Here is a 17,983-nt window from a genome sequence, read left to right as displayed (position 1 = left end):
AAGGGATTGAAAAGCTATTTGAAGAAATAATGATTGAAAACTTCTCTAAAGGAAAAGAACATACAAAACAGGAAGCACAGAGAATCCCAAACAAGATGAACACAGAGGCCCATACCAAGACAAATCATAATTAAAATGCCAAAGGCTAAAGGTAGAGAATTTAAAAACAGCAAGTGAAAAGCAGTTAGTTATCTACAAGGGAGTTCCCATAAGACTGTCAGCTGATTTCTCAAAGGAAACTTTGTAGGCCAGATAGGATTCATAGGAACATTCAAAGTGATGAAAACATGGGCCTAAACCAATATTATTCTACCTAGCAACCTATCATTTAGAAGTGAAGGGCAGATAAAGAGCTTCTCAGGCAAGAAAAAGCTAAAGTAGTTCCATCACCACCAAACTGTATTAAAAGAAATGTTAAAAGGTCTTCTTTAAAAAGAAAAATGGAAAAAGTATGAATAATAAGATGGCAATAAAGATATATCTGTCAGCAGTTACTTTAAGTGCAAATAGATTATAGTTCTGATAAAAGACACAGGGTGGCTGAATGGATAAGAAAACAAGATCTTACATATTCTGTCTGTAAGAGACCTATTTCAGATCAAAAGACATGCAGAAACTTAAAGTAAGGGATGAAAAAAGATATTCATGAAAATGGAAATTAAAAAAAAAGGTGGGGTAGCAATACTTACACCAGATAAAACAGACTTTTTTTTAAGCGTCAACACAGTAGCCCACTACCCACAAATTATACAGTCATGTTTCCCAGATTTGGGGAAATTGCTGGGGTCACCACATCTGGAGAGCAATGGATAAACTTCACCCTGGAAAAACCACCTTCATGATATCTCCCCCACCAGGTATGTATCAAAACAGACTTAATAAAAAGGCTATAACAAGAGACAAAGAAGAACCCAGCAATTCCAGTTCTGGGTATTTACCCAAAGAAACCCAAAACACTAAATCAAAAAGACATATGCATCCATACGTTTATTACAGTATTATTTGCAATAGCCAAGATGTAGAAACAACCTAAGTGTCCATCAACAGATGAATGAATAAAGAAGTGATGCAAATATACAATAAAATACAATTCCCACATGAAGTGAAATCTTGCCATCTGCAACAACATGGAAGGACCTAAAGGGTATCATGCAGTGTGAAACAAGTCCAACATAGAAAGACAAATGCCATATGATTTCATTTATATGGTCAATCTAAAAAAAACCCAGACAAAATAAATGAACAAACTGAATGGAAACAGACTCATAGATAAAGCAAACATTTTGATGGTTGCCACTTGGGAGAGGGTTTGGCAGGGTTGGGTGAAAAAGGTGAAGAGATTAAGAAGTACAAATTGGTAGTTTCGGAACACCCATGGGGACATCAGCACAAGGAGGCATGTGTAGATTCTATTATTATTCCCATATCTACCACTTCTCAATCTTCATTTAGATAATCACTTATCTTTAAACATGTAATCATAGAGCAGCAGAATTAAAAGGGATCTTAAAGAACATGTACTACAAGCATTCCAAGTAGAAAGTTCTACCTGAAAAGATAAAACTACTCAAAGTCCAGAGTCTGTAGTCAATAGTCCACAGGGTCTACTTGGACCTCATGTACATCACACACAACTTGGCTTCATCTGTCATAAATATCACAAACAAATAAAAGTATCCAACACTTTTTATATACAATTAGTATATATTTTACTTTAGTACGGAATGTGCCTTTTTTAAGAAACAAAATTAGATACCCCAAAACCCAAATGTACAAGACCGCATGCTGATTACTTATTTTTTAAAATTTTAGCATATATTTCCTTTTTAAACTCAGACATTATACATTCCTAAGGAAGCATTCCCCTTTTGAAGTCTTTAGAAGAGCAAAGTTAAACCAACATCATGCAATTTGTGTAATCCTTACATGTATCCTTAGCTTCATTTCATCAAATGGCTATTTGATGAAGAGCAAAGTTAAACCAACATCATGCAATTTGTGTAATCCTTACATGTATCCTTAGCTTCATTTCATCAAATGGCTATTCACATCTCTAAATGCTTTCATGTCAACCTAACTGCTGCAACCTTAGTTCAAACTATACCACCTGTCATTAGATCATTGTGCTAACTTCCTAGCTGATTTCCTTATATCCACTCCCACTTATGTATTGTTCACACAGTAACCAAACACACTTACTTCCCTGCTTAAAGCCTTTCATTGGCTTCCATCCCCTTAGGATGCCCGAGGCACTGGCTTTCCAAACTTACCTGCTGCCATTTATCCATCACCCATCATTATGTTCAGACTAGAGGACTTCTATTGGCTCCTATACCCTGCACATTCTTTCCACCTTCTAAATATGTGCAAAAGGGTCAACAGGGCACACCATGTATGAGATATATCCCTCCTTTCAAAAACAATTCCATCATTACTACTGAATATATAATCTCTTGCCTTGCTAATTACAGGTCATTTTTCTTCACTATTTGTTTTATTAAAGCTCTATTGATCTACATATGTTGCAAGGGATGTCACTTTGCATTCCTTGTTGTGACAAAATTGTGACAAACACATTTCTTGTTTGAAGAAACCAAAACAAGAAGAAAGAACATATGAATGGGAAATCTACGGGAAGAGAATTCTGAAATAGTCTTTGGATAACTTTGATAATCACTATTCATCAAGGCCCAATAATAAGATAAACTAAAAATCTAGAGACATATACTAAATCTTCTTTACATATTTTACAGCTTTTTATTTAAAAAGTACAAAAGAAAACAAAACTGATTTTTTTAAAGATTACTTTTTGAAAATAGATGTGTATACCAATATATACATTAAAAATTAATGAAAAATTCTTACATTTTGCTAGTTTAGATATGGTTGAAAAGATATTTTTGATATATAGTAGAAGTGACATTGTATTCTAATCTATGGTTTGACTATGCTGAGAAAGGGGATATTAAAACTTACGTCTGTTTAATACAGATCAGTTCCATTGCCAATCCCTAAAATGTCCTTTTCTTTATTTGCTCAAACACTCCCTTGGTGTCTTATCAACAGTCATTACATCAGCTATCATTAATATATTTGCATCCCAACTCTATATATTTAACCTCAAACTCTGCCCTCACATATGAACATACATAGTACAGGTTATCTTCAGTTGACTAGCCTACTAGTCCCTCAAACTTAACCTAAAACTAAACCCATTACCCTCCTTCTAATATCTGATCTTCCTCCCACATGTTTCTTACCTCAGTGAATGATAAGATCATCTACCAAGTTACCCACATTAGATACATGGGAACCTTTCCTGACTCTTTCTTTCTCATCTTCAGTACCTGTAATCGCTACTAGGGCCTTGAGGAGAATGTGTGTGAAAGTTAAGATATCTCCTTCTGCCTGTCATAATCCATGAGAGGAGAGAGAGAAACTACAGGGAAATTGATAACTATAAAGGAGCCAAGATTCCTGGGTTAAAAAAATACAACTGGTTCTCATTCCCTGCCTTTCTAGAGAGCAATGCTATACAATGCTAAACAATGCTATAATTAAAAGTAGCAGCAGTTTCTAGGAAAAAAGGAAACACAAGAATCTGTCTTGGAAATATGGATACGATGGTAATAGCATTTTCTAAGACCTCAGAAAAATTTAAAGAGATGCTTCACGGATGCTTCAAAGACACAAAAGACTTTTCCAGGATCTAATGAGCATGTCTTTCAGATGCTCACTATTAAGCAAAAAGGGCTGCTGAGTGCTGTCCCTCAGTAACCACACTGAGAGCCCAACACAGAAGAGAGGTTATCCTTAAGGAATCTGTGAAACTTGTTCAATGAATTACTTACTGTTTTGTCTTATTTATGCATCATTTATGCACTTTTACACTATCTTGAACTAGAAATAAATAAAACTTTGGATCCCAGACTTTCTTGGGCAGGAAGCAGGTTGAAGAAAATTATTGAGCTGCAAATATGAAGTACTTTTTATGAAAAAGGGATGACCCAGATGGAGCAATCAAAAACCCAAAGCATGAAGCCACAAGCCATTGCACACAACTCCCTGGTGGTAAGTCAGAGCCCTGATTAAGAAATGGGAATATGTACCAATGTATACTTTGTATTTGCTATGGACTACTGACTATAGTGCACCTTCTGTTTTTCCCTCTTTTGGAAAGTAATCCTATGCCTGCCACACCATTATATGTTGGGTGTTTGAAGGACAGATAATTGGTCTCTTTAGTTCCCAGGTCTTTGAATTAAGACTGAATGCTCTTGAGCACTCAAGAATCTGTGTCCAAGAAGCCCCATCCACATTTCAACCTGATTTAGATGATGAGGCACTAGATGTCAAGTTTATGCTGTAACAGAAAGACTGAGGGAATATTGGAGAGGTTAAGTGAACTCTGCATGTGGGAGTAATATGGATTGTGTGGCCAATGGACAGAATAGATTCTGTTTTCCAAAGATGGCCACCACAATATAACCAATCCCAAGTACACGTGCGACAGTGACACTCCATTCACCCTGCAGTGAGTCCATTTCCCCTCCCTTTTAACCTGGATAAACTTCTGGACTGCCTCAACCAATAAAGCTCACCAGAAGTGATACTATGTTTTCATAAGTTGGGTCAGAAAAATGCCGTACACTTTCATCTTGCTCCCTTAGGAAGCTTACTTTTGGAACTCAGCTGCTGTTTTGAGGAAGCAGGTCACATGAAGAGGAAGGTACAGGTATTCTGTCCAATAACCCCAGCCAAGGTCCCAGCTGACCGCCAGCAGCAGGCACCAGACATGAGAGGGAAACTTTGAGATGATTTGAGCCCCAGCCACTGTCTGACTGCAACTTTAAGAGAGACCCAAAATAAAACTGCCTAAGTGGTCACAGTCAACCCTTTAAACTGTGAGAGATAAAAATGACTGTGGTTGTTTTAAGCCAATGAGCTTTGGTGCAAATTACAGTAGATAAAAGGCACAATATCCAACTAAACACCAAGTTCTATGAATTCTAATCCCTAAATAACTCAAATTCATCAGATTCTTTTTATCTCCCTGCCACCAGTCTATAACATCACTTAAAATATTTTATATCATTATTGTTAAATGGGTACTCTCCAATATAAAAGAAGTATCTCTATCCCCAACCTCTAGCATAGTGCTTAGTATATAGTAGGCCATTGGCAAATAACAGTAAATAATAAATTATTAAAATTACACAGTGAAAGCAGTGTTAGTGATTTGATTGCAAATTTAAGGAAATATATTTGTTAAGTAGACTGGACTAACTCATTCCACTTACGTTGCATAAGGCACCATAACGAAGAATAGATAGTAGAGAATGTACATGACTTTCACTAGTGAAATATAATCTGGTACGGACGTGACGTTCAGGAGACAGAACACCCCTGGAATACCTAAAGTTAAAAGCAGACAGTGTTAAAACATAATTACACAGTCAAAACTTATTAACTATTAAAATTATTATGTAAAATGGAATTAATCTTACTATAAGTAAAAAACCATAATAAGTAAATCTATCAGTCTTCCCACTAGAATTGAGGAATTATCTTAGTAGATATTCCTTTATGATGAAAATAACTGGAACTAATTGGGACCTCTAAAGTTAGCCAGAGAGTTAATATTAGTCAAGTTCACTGTCAATAGGTCATTGTAGCTCCTTTACTAAAGGTGACAGAGGTCAGAGTACTAAAGAAGCTCACAGATATTTATGCTGCTGAATGGGATACATGCTGAATAATGTGAATAATGAAATCTATTCCCTTTCTCTTTCACTTCAGTTCTCCCTGATTTGGAGAGAAAAAGAACCCTGGTTGGAAGTTAACTACTGGGAACACCTAGGCAATCCTTATTTCTGGTGTGCCAAGTGACATACTCCTGATTTCATAGGAACATTAAAACGTAATTTAGATTTGAAGTATGCAAAACTAGATGCCTATAAATTTAAATACCAGTATAGTCTCTTACACAGGATGGAGTTTATTTACAGTGTCGTCATCTTGTGTCCTCTGAAGGTCTGAGCGAATTTTTCTGACTAGAGGGGTACAGTAGCCTTTGGCAATCTCCAGTTTTTCAGCTTTGGTTATTCCATATTCCTGAGCAGAAAATACATGATATTAGACAAAGGGTATAATGCCAAAGAGCTTTAACAAACACACTGCTAAATTAAAGACCTCTAAAAGCCTTTTTTGAACACCATACGACTCCAAGTTTACCTGTCAGCTACTGTTTCAGTATACTATACCCGAAGCCATTAAGTATAATTGAAATAATTTTTGGTGGAAATAAGAAAAACAAGTAATTTCTGAAGAGGGGAGAATGAATAGATGAATGTAATCTTTATGGAGTGTAGTGCAACTCAATTGGCAAGTTTTAAATGCAGATAAAACCCTAAAAGAAAGGTGGATTAAGGACATAAACACTAAAGCACAGAATAGTCAATAAACAGATAAAAAAATATAAATAAAAAAGGTGAGATTTCTGTCTACTCAAATGTCAAAAATTAAGATGACTAACAAATTATTTAAAATACTTGGCCAATGATTTTAAAGTTTTAATTAGTGGTAAGCAAAAAATGCCATAGAATTATCAAATTTCATGATGTCTATAGTTACTATAGGCTAATTAAATTTATAATGAGAAATTATAATATGAAGTATCAAGAAAACATATTAACTGTAATCATAATTGTAATAAAAATTACAATTCAAAGGGGTAGACAGAAAATGATCAGATACGAGAAAGGAAAAATCTGTGATGCCTGTATAGACAGAATGAGGGAAAAAAGGAAGAAGTCAGAAAGTGTGGTGGGGAAGACAGAGAGGGAAAGAAGAGAAAGCAGAGAGAAGGAAAATGAAATAGGCATACTCTCTGTCCATGGACAATCTGGGATACTTTAATTTAAAGGCTACTTCCTGCTATCAGATGCTTCCCAGAAGGCCAAACATAAATATAAGTAACAGACCTCAAGATTGCTTACTAAAGAAAATGCTGACTGATTACAGATGAAGACCTATGAAAACGGAACTTCTTGGGGTCATTTCCCTTAAAATAAAGCTTTGTTGGCTCAATAATTTTGTCAACATAGGTGACTGTGAATTAGGTATGCAAAAGGGATATAAATGTAATTGTGTATGTATAAGTAAACAAAGGAAAATGCTGAAATTAAAAATCATCAGAGAAAATTTTTGTTGTTGCTGGGAAGGCATGAGGAAATAGATACTCTCAAACACTGCTTATCTGGAAAAAAACTGGTAAAAGATTTCTGAAGCTACAGAAATATCTTGAGTATGTATACGGGTTTAACTGTAAAAAGAGTAAAAGAAATTTTAAAAATCCAGATTTCCAAATACAAAAAGTGGTTAAATAAGTTATTATTACATCACAGCATTCAGTCATTAGGAATTATGATGTATATATAGCTTTACTGATATAAAAAGTTCTTGATCTAAGTAAAGAAAAAAAATCAGGTTGTAAAACACTATGCTTTTCCTGGTTCCATTTTTACAAAGAATACATTTGCTTAAATACACACACACACGTGTGTGTGTATTTATATATAAATTTATATATATATTTAAGTATATATATAAAAATTTGAGAAAGTACATATATATAAGTTTAAGAGAAAGTACACATATATATACACACATAAACTTAAGAGAAAATTTATATCTGCATGGATTTAAGGGCAAAGGCCTTTAAAAATTTTCTGAAACATTAAAATGTTTTTCTCTAGTTGGTAATGTCATAGTAACTGTTTTTTGCTTTATCTACATTTTCTAACTTTTTTCTTTACATTTTCTAATTTTTCTTATATTACTTTTACAACAAAAAATAATTTATCCTTTCAACGTGACATTATGTTCATCTGTCACCACCAACTAGGACCAAAAATTGTTATATATTCAAGTTCTCATATGTTATTAACCAGTTTCTGCCATAAATAGAAGTGATACGAAAAAAAGATGAAACTATCTGAAAGCTTATTATATGGTGATATTTAATCAAAGTATCATTGGACTTTATATGGCAAATACTATCATAAAGCCTCTGTATTTCATAATCTACAAATAACTAAAATTGTCATTGAACTTCGATAAGTATGTGCTATCTCAGATAAGAGAATCTTAACACCAAATTTAGTCTTTAGATGTTCTTATCTATTGTCATACCATCACAATTATTTTAAAGTATCATTTTTGAACCATGGCTTGTATTCTCTGAGCATTGAGACTGGTTAAAAAGTAAAAAGTTAGTATTATTATAGCAAAAATACCTATCACAATTAAATAGGGTTTAATTGTTAAAATAACTAAAAATAATAAACCTTGTTTGTCAAAATTAAGTGTAGATACTATTAGAACTACCTAATTTGCATTGCATAGATAAATGAATTAATTCAATGAAAGAATGGAAATACAGTTTTTAATCCTCACCCAAGGACATGTTTAATGGTTTTAGAGAGAGAGAAAAAGGGAAGGGGAGAGAGAAAGAGAAAGAAAAAGGGAAAGGGAGAGAGAAAGGGAAGGGGAGAGAGAAAGAGAGAGAAAAAGAGCGAGACAGATGTACAGACAGACATCGATGTGAAAAATACTGATTGGTCACCTTGAAAATGCACCCCAACCAGAAATCAACCCTGAAATCTACATATGTACTCTGATCAGGGATTGAAATCATAATCTTCTGGCACATGTACAACATTCCCACCAACTGACCACCCAGACAAGGATGGAAACAAATTTTTATAGATGCAGAGCAACACTTTGTACACCAGAACACATTTATATACAATTCTCTTGCACAGTGATACTCTCTTAATCTAAATTAATATATTCTAACCAAGACGAAATTTCACATTACTGACCCAGCCATCAAGTCTCTAGGCTTGAAGTATTCTTTATTTGCATGAAAACTATCCCCTTATCCACTGGAGATACACTCCAAGACCCCCAGTGGATGCCTGAAAATAGTACCAAAGTCTTTGTATACTTTTTCCCCCCTATACACACATACCTATATGATAAAACCTAATTTATAAATTAGGCACAGTGAGAAATTAACAATAATGAAATAGAACAATTATAAAATATACTATAATAAATGTTGTGTGAATGTGGTCTCTGTCAAAATATCTTATTGTATTGTGCTTGCCTTTTCACTTAAAGGAAGCACTATACACTTTTCTTTGGTATAGTGAATTGCCAGCATCACTACTCTTGCACTTTGGGACCATTATTAAGTAAAATAAGGGTTGCATGAACACAAACACTGCGATAAAGTGACAGTGGATAACTGAGGCATCTACTAAGTGACTACTGGGTAGGCAGCATATACAGTGTGGATATGCTGGACACAGGGATAATTCACATCCTGGGCAGAAGGGGGTGGGACAGCATGAGACTTTAGCATGCTACTCATAACAGTACACAATTTAAAATTTATGAAATGTTCACTTCTGAAATTGTCCATTTAATATTTCTGGACTATAGTTGACCATGCATGACTAAAACCACAGAAAGTGAACCACTGCAGATAAGGGGGGGCTACTGTATGTAAAATTTTCATTTTTTTCTACTTCAAACTATAGTTTCATTACAATTACTATAAATGTGTTTATAATTATTTGTTCAGGGATTGAAAATGCCTGCATTTTGTCCATTGCTTTGGATTTATGAAGTCTGAAAACAAAGCAAAGTAATATTACTGAACTGAATTCAAGGTTCCACTTAAAAAGTAGAAATCTCGAGTTTCTGCCACAATTAGGAGTCAAACCAAAAAGTTAGGAAGGTAAATCCCAAGTTGTCCTCTTTTCAATTCATAATCTCTGAACTTTAAGAAAGAATATAAAGAGACCTCTGCTTTAAAGTTATTAACTTATCAAAATTTAATTATGAATTTACTCAAAATAAGATTTTTATTCCTGGAAGCTTAGGCATAATGTTGTCTGAGGATTCCCAAGATTTCGAAGTTAAATAATTTATCAAAGAAAAATAATTTTGGAGATGTCTTCAAATAAGTTATCAGACTATTGTAAAATTTAATGTAATAGCATTAAAGAATAATTACTCTAATACAGATGCAGAACAGGTGAGCTTTACAAATTAACTTTAGAAGATAAACATTATATTTCAACTCCTTCCTAACCATTCTAATCTTTAATGTTTTTTGAATTACAGTTCTTTAAAATGTTCATTATAAATATTAAAGTTACAAGGAGATGGTGAGAAATTTCTTCAGCTATCTAAGCAATATACTGGAAATACTTATACACAAAATTAGAAGAAATTATCTAAAACCCCACAAGTTTGTAATGCTCACTTGACAGACATTTACAAAGTGTCTATTTGACACTGTAAGAAAACTGATTGCTAGGAACTACCTACCTGAGGGATAACAATATCTGCTAATGCCTTCGAAAGCCTATATAATTCCATTGTGTTTTCTAATTTCAAGGAACCGTTATGCTGGACATCATACTTTATACAGTCATATATGTCAGGGATTTTACTAATGTCATATCTTCCATTCTTTGTTTTAAAGTCTTTCTCCAACTTGGACCATCTACGTAGCATAAGCTCTAATGTTTCACTATGGTAAAGTTGAATATCTAAAACAACATAAAATATTTTAGTATATTAAAATAAAAAAATCATTATGAATATATGCTAGAAGTTGATAATCAGAAACTTTTCTGAATGTGAAAGATAAAATTGTTAAGAAGTTAGAAAATGTTACCACAGGCATATAATAAAAGTTGATAATCAGAAACATTTTTTAATGTCAAAGATAAAACTGTTACCAAGTTAGGAAATGTTACCATAAGCATATACAATTAACAACCACAGATTTTGTAGACTTGAATAAAGGTATAAATATATAGGTTAAAAACTGGGTTTACAAAAGACTTTTCTGTATGTCATACACTTCAATAACAATAATTATAACACAACTCTTTTAAACTAATACATTTTCAATTCTGAATTTTCAATTATTTTGATTATTATTTACTCTTTTTATTAGATTCACATAACAGAATAGACAGTCATTACCAGAAAGAAACCTTAAAAATTAAACGGTTCAAAGGATCCACTTTTGCGAACAAGCAATCCAAGATTCTAAAGTTGCCCAAGTTATTAATAACCAAGCCAGTGTCAGAGCCAGAGCCCACATTGCCTTCCTGTTACTTATGCATTCTTATTATGCTGTCTATGTGCAGTTCGGCTAGCTCTATGGCAACGCTCCAGAATTAACCAAATAAAAACGTTTTATCTATTTCATGCTGTAATGGAAAAAAAAGCAACTGTAACTTAACTATTTATTCTTTTGTTGGATATATATAATTCATACCTATATAAAGTAATGAGGCTTTATTTCTTAAATTAGTGCATCTTATTTTAAAATGTTTGCAGTGACTGAGTAGTAATTTTAATTTGTTTTATGCTCTAAGAAAAACATAATATTTACCTGATGATTTGGGATCTTCCATGCGATGTCTGATTTGAGAAGTCAAACTTTGTATCAAGGAATAAACTTTGTCACAGGTCTTCACAGGATTTTTAATTAAATGCATTGATTTAATAAGAGAAATGCTTCCAGATGGAGTAAGCTACAAATGGGCAAAATATATATTTTACATCTATTTATTCACAATTGCCCAAGAGAACAATAAACAGAATTTCCCAATAGCTGAAGATTAATTCCATGCCACAAATTAAGATGGCCCACAGCAAACAGTAATAAGATCAAGCAAGAAATAAAAACCTCAAAATTTCATGTTAAAAAAATTAAATCTTAGCTATCATGAGATTATTTACAGAGAAAATAGAGCATAAGTACTATAACATACAATGGCATTTTATTCTAACATCGACAAATTGCTGATGTAATATGAACAAATATGGCTCTAACCATTTGACATATATTTACACGTAATAATCCTAAGACTCTATTATCATCATCTTTTTCCAGTTGAGGTACCTAGCGTTTAAGCCCAAGATCAAACCAGTAGCATGTGAAGAGTGGGGTAAAAAGTGGATATAAAGTTGGTGCTCTTAAATACCAGGCTAATCCTCTTATGATAAGATTTTTACAAGTCAACAAAAGTCATTAATGACAACATAGTTTTAAATTCTAGTTTTGAGCTTGGCTTGGTAAGTTATTTAACTCCATCAAATAAGTTTCTACAGATAATAAAAAAATTAAAATAGAATTTCACTTCTCATTATGGTAAACTAGGTAGTTTGGCTAAATCTAACCACTGAAAATAAGTAAAAATCCTGCGTAAAAAACTTCTATATTTCTGCTTTAAGGTATCTGAGAAATAGTATAATAAAGAATTATAGAACCAGAACCCTGGTCCTTTAATTGTTCTAATGGTTCTGGTCTTTAAGGTCTTTATAATTCTTGTCTTTAAGGCTATTTCTGCACTGGAGACATTTGTTGATCTAGAACAGACAGCAGAGAAGTCGAGTAGAGCTTTCACAGTATTATTAGGTTAAAGGAACAAAAGTGAAGTTCAGGGTTCCCCAAAGTAGAATGCTGGTAAACTCTCTACATTTAAGGTTCAAAAAAGTGAGGGTGAATGAAAAGCAAACTATAGCCCACCAACAAACTGCAATCAGGTTCAAGTCAACTGTTTACCCAGAAAGATCTATTCTGAAACTAGATTAAGGCAATCCTAAATTGCTATGTGCATGGGCACACAGAAGGAACAAATAAAAAAACCTTATTGGAAGATAATAATATTTTATTTATTAACACAGATAAAATGTCCAGTCATAATTGCAGACATTCAGGCACACAAGAAAACTGGACAGCAAGAATATCAATCAGTACAACAGATAAGAGAAAATGAACCGAAGAGACTCTAAGTAATATAGCTATCAAAAACTAAAAAAGTAACTTCCTATGTTCAAGAGGATAAAAGAAAATATTGAAAATCATCAAAGAATTGATTATTGAAAAATGACAATATTATATATAAAAAGAAGCAAATAGAAATACTGAAATTGGAAAATACACTGGCTGAATTTACAGCACATCAGATACAGCCAGAGATAGATTTACAGTAAATTAGAGAGTAGTTATAAGATTTCATCAAGAATAAATGCATAGAGACAAAAGAATAAAAATAAATTTTTTTAAAAAAGGATACGAGAAAGTTCTAGCAACCATACATGTGGAGACCCAGAAGAAAGTAACAGAAGCAATATTTAAAAAAAATAAAAATAACTATAAAGGACACATGGACAAAACCAAGGGGGAGGGTAGAAGCAAGGGAGGGAAGTGGGTTTGGCTGGGGTGAGGGGGAGTGATGGGGGAAAAACGCAGACAGCTGTAATTGAACAATTGAATAATTTTTTAAAAAAATTTTAAAATAAATAAAAATAAATAAAAAAAACCCTTTGTAAAACTAAAACCAAAGATCCAAAAATCCTATTAAACTATTAGCAGGATAAATTAAAAAGCAATTTACATCTAAACATAAAAGAGAAAAACTGCTAAAAACCAAAGATAAAATAAAATGATAAGTAGCCAGAAGGAGTTATTTACAAAGACAAAGAAATGATCGATGGTGCACAAGATCAAGAGCTAACTTCCCAAAGTAACACTGGAAGCTAGAAGATAATGAAGCAACATTTTGATGCAATGAAAGAAATTGCCATTCTAGAATTCTATACCCAGTAAAAAAATCCTAAGAGTAAAGAAATGCAAACATCTTCGCACACAAAAACTAAAAAAAGAAAAAGGAATTCACCACCAGTAGACTGGAACTAACAGAATTACTGCATTGTTCTTTAAACAGAAATAAAATTATGCTAAATGGAAACTCTGAAATTCAGAAAAGAGTAAAAGGTAATTATATAAAGGGTAAATTCATAGGTAAATCTAAATAAACACTGCTGTATAAAAGAATAATAACAGTGACATATTGTGGGACTTCGAATACACAGAGTGAAAATAAACAATATTATTGCAACAGATAAGTATTCTCGATGTGATCAGAATATGAAAAAGCAACATAAAAAGTCAGGCTAGCAGTGATTCCTAAGAGAGGGGGTTGCAATTGGGATAGGGGTACACAGGTACTAGAGCTGTTCCAGCGTTCTATTTCTCCACCTGGATGGTGAGAACTATATGAGTATTTGCTTTATAATACAATAAAGGCTAATTTTATGTTTTTGTACCTTCTTTGGTGTGTATATTTCACATGTAAAAGAGTTCGCTAAGACCCACCTTTTCAAAATCTTCTGCAGTGAAATCTCTATCTTTCTGTAGTATTTCATGAAGTCTTGCTTTCACACGCTGCTGACAACTGCTCAGGGAGTCACTGTCGCTATCCAGAAGACCATTCATGTTTGCGCTTTTTACCATCTGAACAAGAATGGGGGTAAGCTCTCCTTCTAGTGCCAAGAGCCCCTAAACATATTAAAGCCAGCACAGATTTAAAAGTTAGTATGTGAAATAATAGAAAGCATCATATTTTGTTACATGCTGAATTTAATAGACTATAAACTACTTACAATAAACAAACTTTATTAATAATACAGTTTAACACTGCCATTTCAGAGCTTTAGTTGGAAATTTCAAATTTGGAAACTTAAAATATTGCCTTAGTAAAAATATTTTAAAATGCAGTATTAGATGAAAATTCCAGTAATTCTAAAAACAGATGTATACCTTTGCAAAAGCAGCTGCAGTCATCTGCACTCGTCCTTCATCAGATGCATATATTTTGAGGTCATGCCGGTAGGTACTATGTAATCTAAGTAAACCACAACCAGGAAATCCTGCATAATCTCCTGAAAATAAATCCTCAAATCACTTAAGCTATATTTTCATTTCACTGTATTTCTATAAATATTTAATAAATGTCAAAATAAGTGAAAGACTTGAAAATACAATGTATAAATTTAACCAAATTAGAGAAACTCCAAGATTTACCTTGACCTCCAGGATACATACACCTGAAAGCTCTTCCCAGTTCTTCAGCTTGGACCCTGCCTGCAGGGGTTAGTTCTCCTCCCCATTTTAGAACCAAAAGTAAGGATGGTTCTTCTCTTCGGCTGTCTAAGACACATGTGAATGGATAAAGCAAATGTCAAATTTGTTTCTTTTAAACAAACATATTTCAAGATTATTTTTTTTTCTTTGTGCTCTCTTCTGCGGTGGAATACAGCCCTTATGTATTTTTTTGTTCCTTAAAAGTACCTCTCTTTGTAGGCTGTTGCTTCTGTCAGAAATACTGAATTGTTCCACCAGTTAAAATCTTCCTAAAATTTCAAAATGTCCTCCATACTGTAGGAATAAAACTCTTTCCCAGTTTTCTGAAAGGAAGTATTTCTTCTTCCTTCCTTCATATCACTTATAGTGGCATGAGAGCAAAGGCTTGCTCAAAGTATTTAACTGTGTAGCATTTGCTAGATTAAGAGCTCTTGATGACAGGATCCAGATCCTGTCTTTATATCAAGAGGTGAAGTGAAGAAGATATATTCCCTTTGTGATTAACACTCAGTGATTAGCATAACTTTTAGAAAGATGTGAGATCATAGAGCCTAATATTTGTTGTAATTTAAATTTATGGGTGAGATACACAAAAAAATATAGCCAAGAGCAGCTTTTAAAATTGACTTGTGAAATGTTTAATAACTGTGCTGTACATCTAAAACTAATATTGTATGTCAACAGTAGCTTACAAATAAATAAATAAGATAAAACTCGGAACTGTAAAATCTCTGTATTTCCCAGACCAAGTATTTTCTTAGACTTAAGAGGAGGTAACATAAGAGAGCGAGTTTCTATACTTAATTTTGACTTGTCCTTTATCATGCCTAATATCTGTATTCTTTTACAGAAACAAAGGTAACTTAAAAATAAGCAATATAAATGCTAAACAACTTCACAATGATGCATTAGGGATATAACATCACTCTTTCCCCTGGGGTCAGTTAACAGTTACATGTGCTTTACCATGAAAACCAGTATTAATTTATGACTTATTTATGTAATTTTTTTAATCATAAATATTAAGATACAAGAAATTAAGCTTATTGTTATTAGTTACCAAGTATGCTAAGAGAACATATCAAACTTTAAAATAAATATATAAATATCAAAATAATCAAACTCTGTTTCCATGTAAGATAATCATTTCTTCAACCTTTGTTAGTATAAATAATACCATTTTGAATATCCCAATAGATTAATCTTACCCTAAATATCTGATTCCTCCTTTGGGATAGATTTGTAGAAGCAGAATTAAGGTCAAAGCATATGAATATTTTCTGAAGTTTCTGATACACGGATATTGACAAATCACTGTTTAAAGAGTGATACCAATTTATCCTCTTATCAGTAGACTAAAATCTTGCCACACTATATTCTCCTCAGCACTCATTATTACCAGTTTGAAAAAAAGGAATAAAATAAAACAACACTTTGCCAGTGTGACCGACAAGAGTGATTATTATTATTATTACTATATGAAGTTATTGGGTATCTGCATTTCTCCGTGAAACAGCTTCTCTAACCTCTGGCCATTTTTCTTTTAAAAGGTAAATGCACTTATGAATTTTTGCTGACTGCTCTTAGAAGACTAATTTTATTTAAATGCTTATTCTGATTTAGTGGGTGAAGGAAAATACCTATTTTACTACATGTTGATTCTGTAGTTTTTCAAATAGCCTTTCATACTTTTTGAGCTTTCATCCTCTTCTAGCAAAAGAGGAGAGGCTCATTAAATAACATTTAGTTATAAATAAGTAAGCTTTCTGAATCAATCCCTGAGTAACAGGGAAGTCCTATCAGTTATCAAAATAATAAAATCTACCCTTTACTTAAAGAATGAAGAATAAAATCTATACTTTGGATAGAAAGCAATTAACTAAACTCCATTAAATAGCACACCAGTCCCTAACTATTAGAACTATTACACAAAAAGCATCCAAATGTAATCAATCAATGAGTAGGAAGTTCCTACATATAATTATAACACAGTAGGTATTAATGACATACCTTCCTCTTCACTAGATGTTTTAGGACAACCATGAGGGAGATAGGTTAATTGCACCTTACGATTTATTCCAGAAAAATGGCCATACCTGTAAAATAAAATGGCAAGCAGAATGAACAATATTCAGGAAGTATTCAATATGACTTCCTGGAAAAAAACTAAAATCTATCAGAGAAAAAAACTAAATCTTACATATTAATGCCTCCTTCTTTTTGTAATTACCTTGTTGAATTCTTTAGAGTATCCTAGGAAAATAGCTGTACCATCGGTAGTCATTCTAACCACCATAAAAATGAAAATACAAAAAAGTTTCTCTACAAAAGTTAGACAACTTTGAAAAGATAACAAAGTAGAGAAATATATAAAAATATGAACTATGTGTCTTAAAAAGAAAGAAAATAAGAATTTAAGTGGTCAAAATTGTGAAGCTTATAACAGGAATACTGGTGGTACCTACTTGACCTGATTAGAACATAGTTCAAAATTATTATTTTTTAAAACAGTATTAAATCTATGGTCAAGTGAGCAATGTGTACTTTGTCTTAAGTAGTACTTCAGGAATATCCAAATTCGATGTCATCTTTTCATCTCATTAAAATTAAAACTAAAACAATAACGATCAATACAACATCTGTTTTCTCACTGGTGAAAATAAAAATCTCATTAGCCTTTCACTAATGTCTCCTGAGCTACAACGATAAAAAGCAAAAAGAGCAACCTGGCTGGCGTAGCTCAGTGGATTGAGTGCGGGCTGTGAACCAAAGCATCGCAGGTTTGATTCCCAGTCAGGGAACATGCCTGGGTTGCAGGCCACAGCCCCCAGCAACTGCACATTGATGTTTCTCTCTCTCTCTTTCTCCCTCCCTTTCCTCTCTAAAAATAAATAAATAAAATCTTAAAAAAAAAAAAAAGCAAAAAGATCAAACTGTGAAGGAAATTAACATGAAAGG

General features: G+C 33.0%; 1 protein-coding gene and 1 pseudogene across 13 annotated transcripts in view; both read right to left on the bottom strand.

Moving 5' to 3' along the window:
* The window catches only part of PPIP5K2 (diphosphoinositol pentakisphosphate kinase 2), a 65,742-nt gene that overhangs the window by 21,087 nt on the left and 26,672 nt on the right, over positions 1-17,983 (bottom strand). For 10 of the 13 annotated variants that reach the window (XM_045838114.1, XM_045838122.1, XM_045838111.1 and 7 more), the window contains 8 exons: positions 17,036-17,121; positions 14,966-15,091; positions 14,702-14,823; positions 14,258-14,440; positions 11,486-11,627; positions 10,405-10,628; positions 5,987-6,114; positions 5,301-5,415 (listed from right to left, as the gene is read on the bottom strand). In XM_045838114.1, coding sequence (XP_045694070.1) covers positions 5,301-5,415; positions 5,987-6,114; positions 10,405-10,628; positions 11,486-11,627; positions 14,258-14,440; positions 14,702-14,823; positions 14,966-15,091; positions 17,036-17,121 — 1,126 coding nt within the window. The remainder of the gene's footprint in view (positions 1-5,300; positions 5,416-5,986; positions 6,115-10,404; positions 10,629-11,485; positions 11,628-14,257; positions 14,441-14,701; positions 14,824-14,965; positions 15,092-17,035; positions 17,122-17,983) is intronic. The other 3 variants (XM_045838112.1, XM_045838118.1, XM_045838121.1) reach the window with 1 other exon arrangement.
* On the bottom strand, positions 712-865 carry LOC123818181 (annotated as a pseudogene).

Source organism: Phyllostomus hastatus, unplaced genomic scaffold, assembly GCF_019186645.2.
Source record: "Phyllostomus hastatus isolate PE091 unplaced genomic scaffold, TTU_PhHast_1.1 phas_contig_254, whole genome shotgun sequence".
In the NCBI taxonomy this organism is placed as follows: Eukaryota; Metazoa; Chordata; class Mammalia; order Chiroptera; family Phyllostomidae; genus Phyllostomus; species Phyllostomus hastatus.
This window is presented reverse-complemented; position numbering and strand designations above follow the sequence as displayed.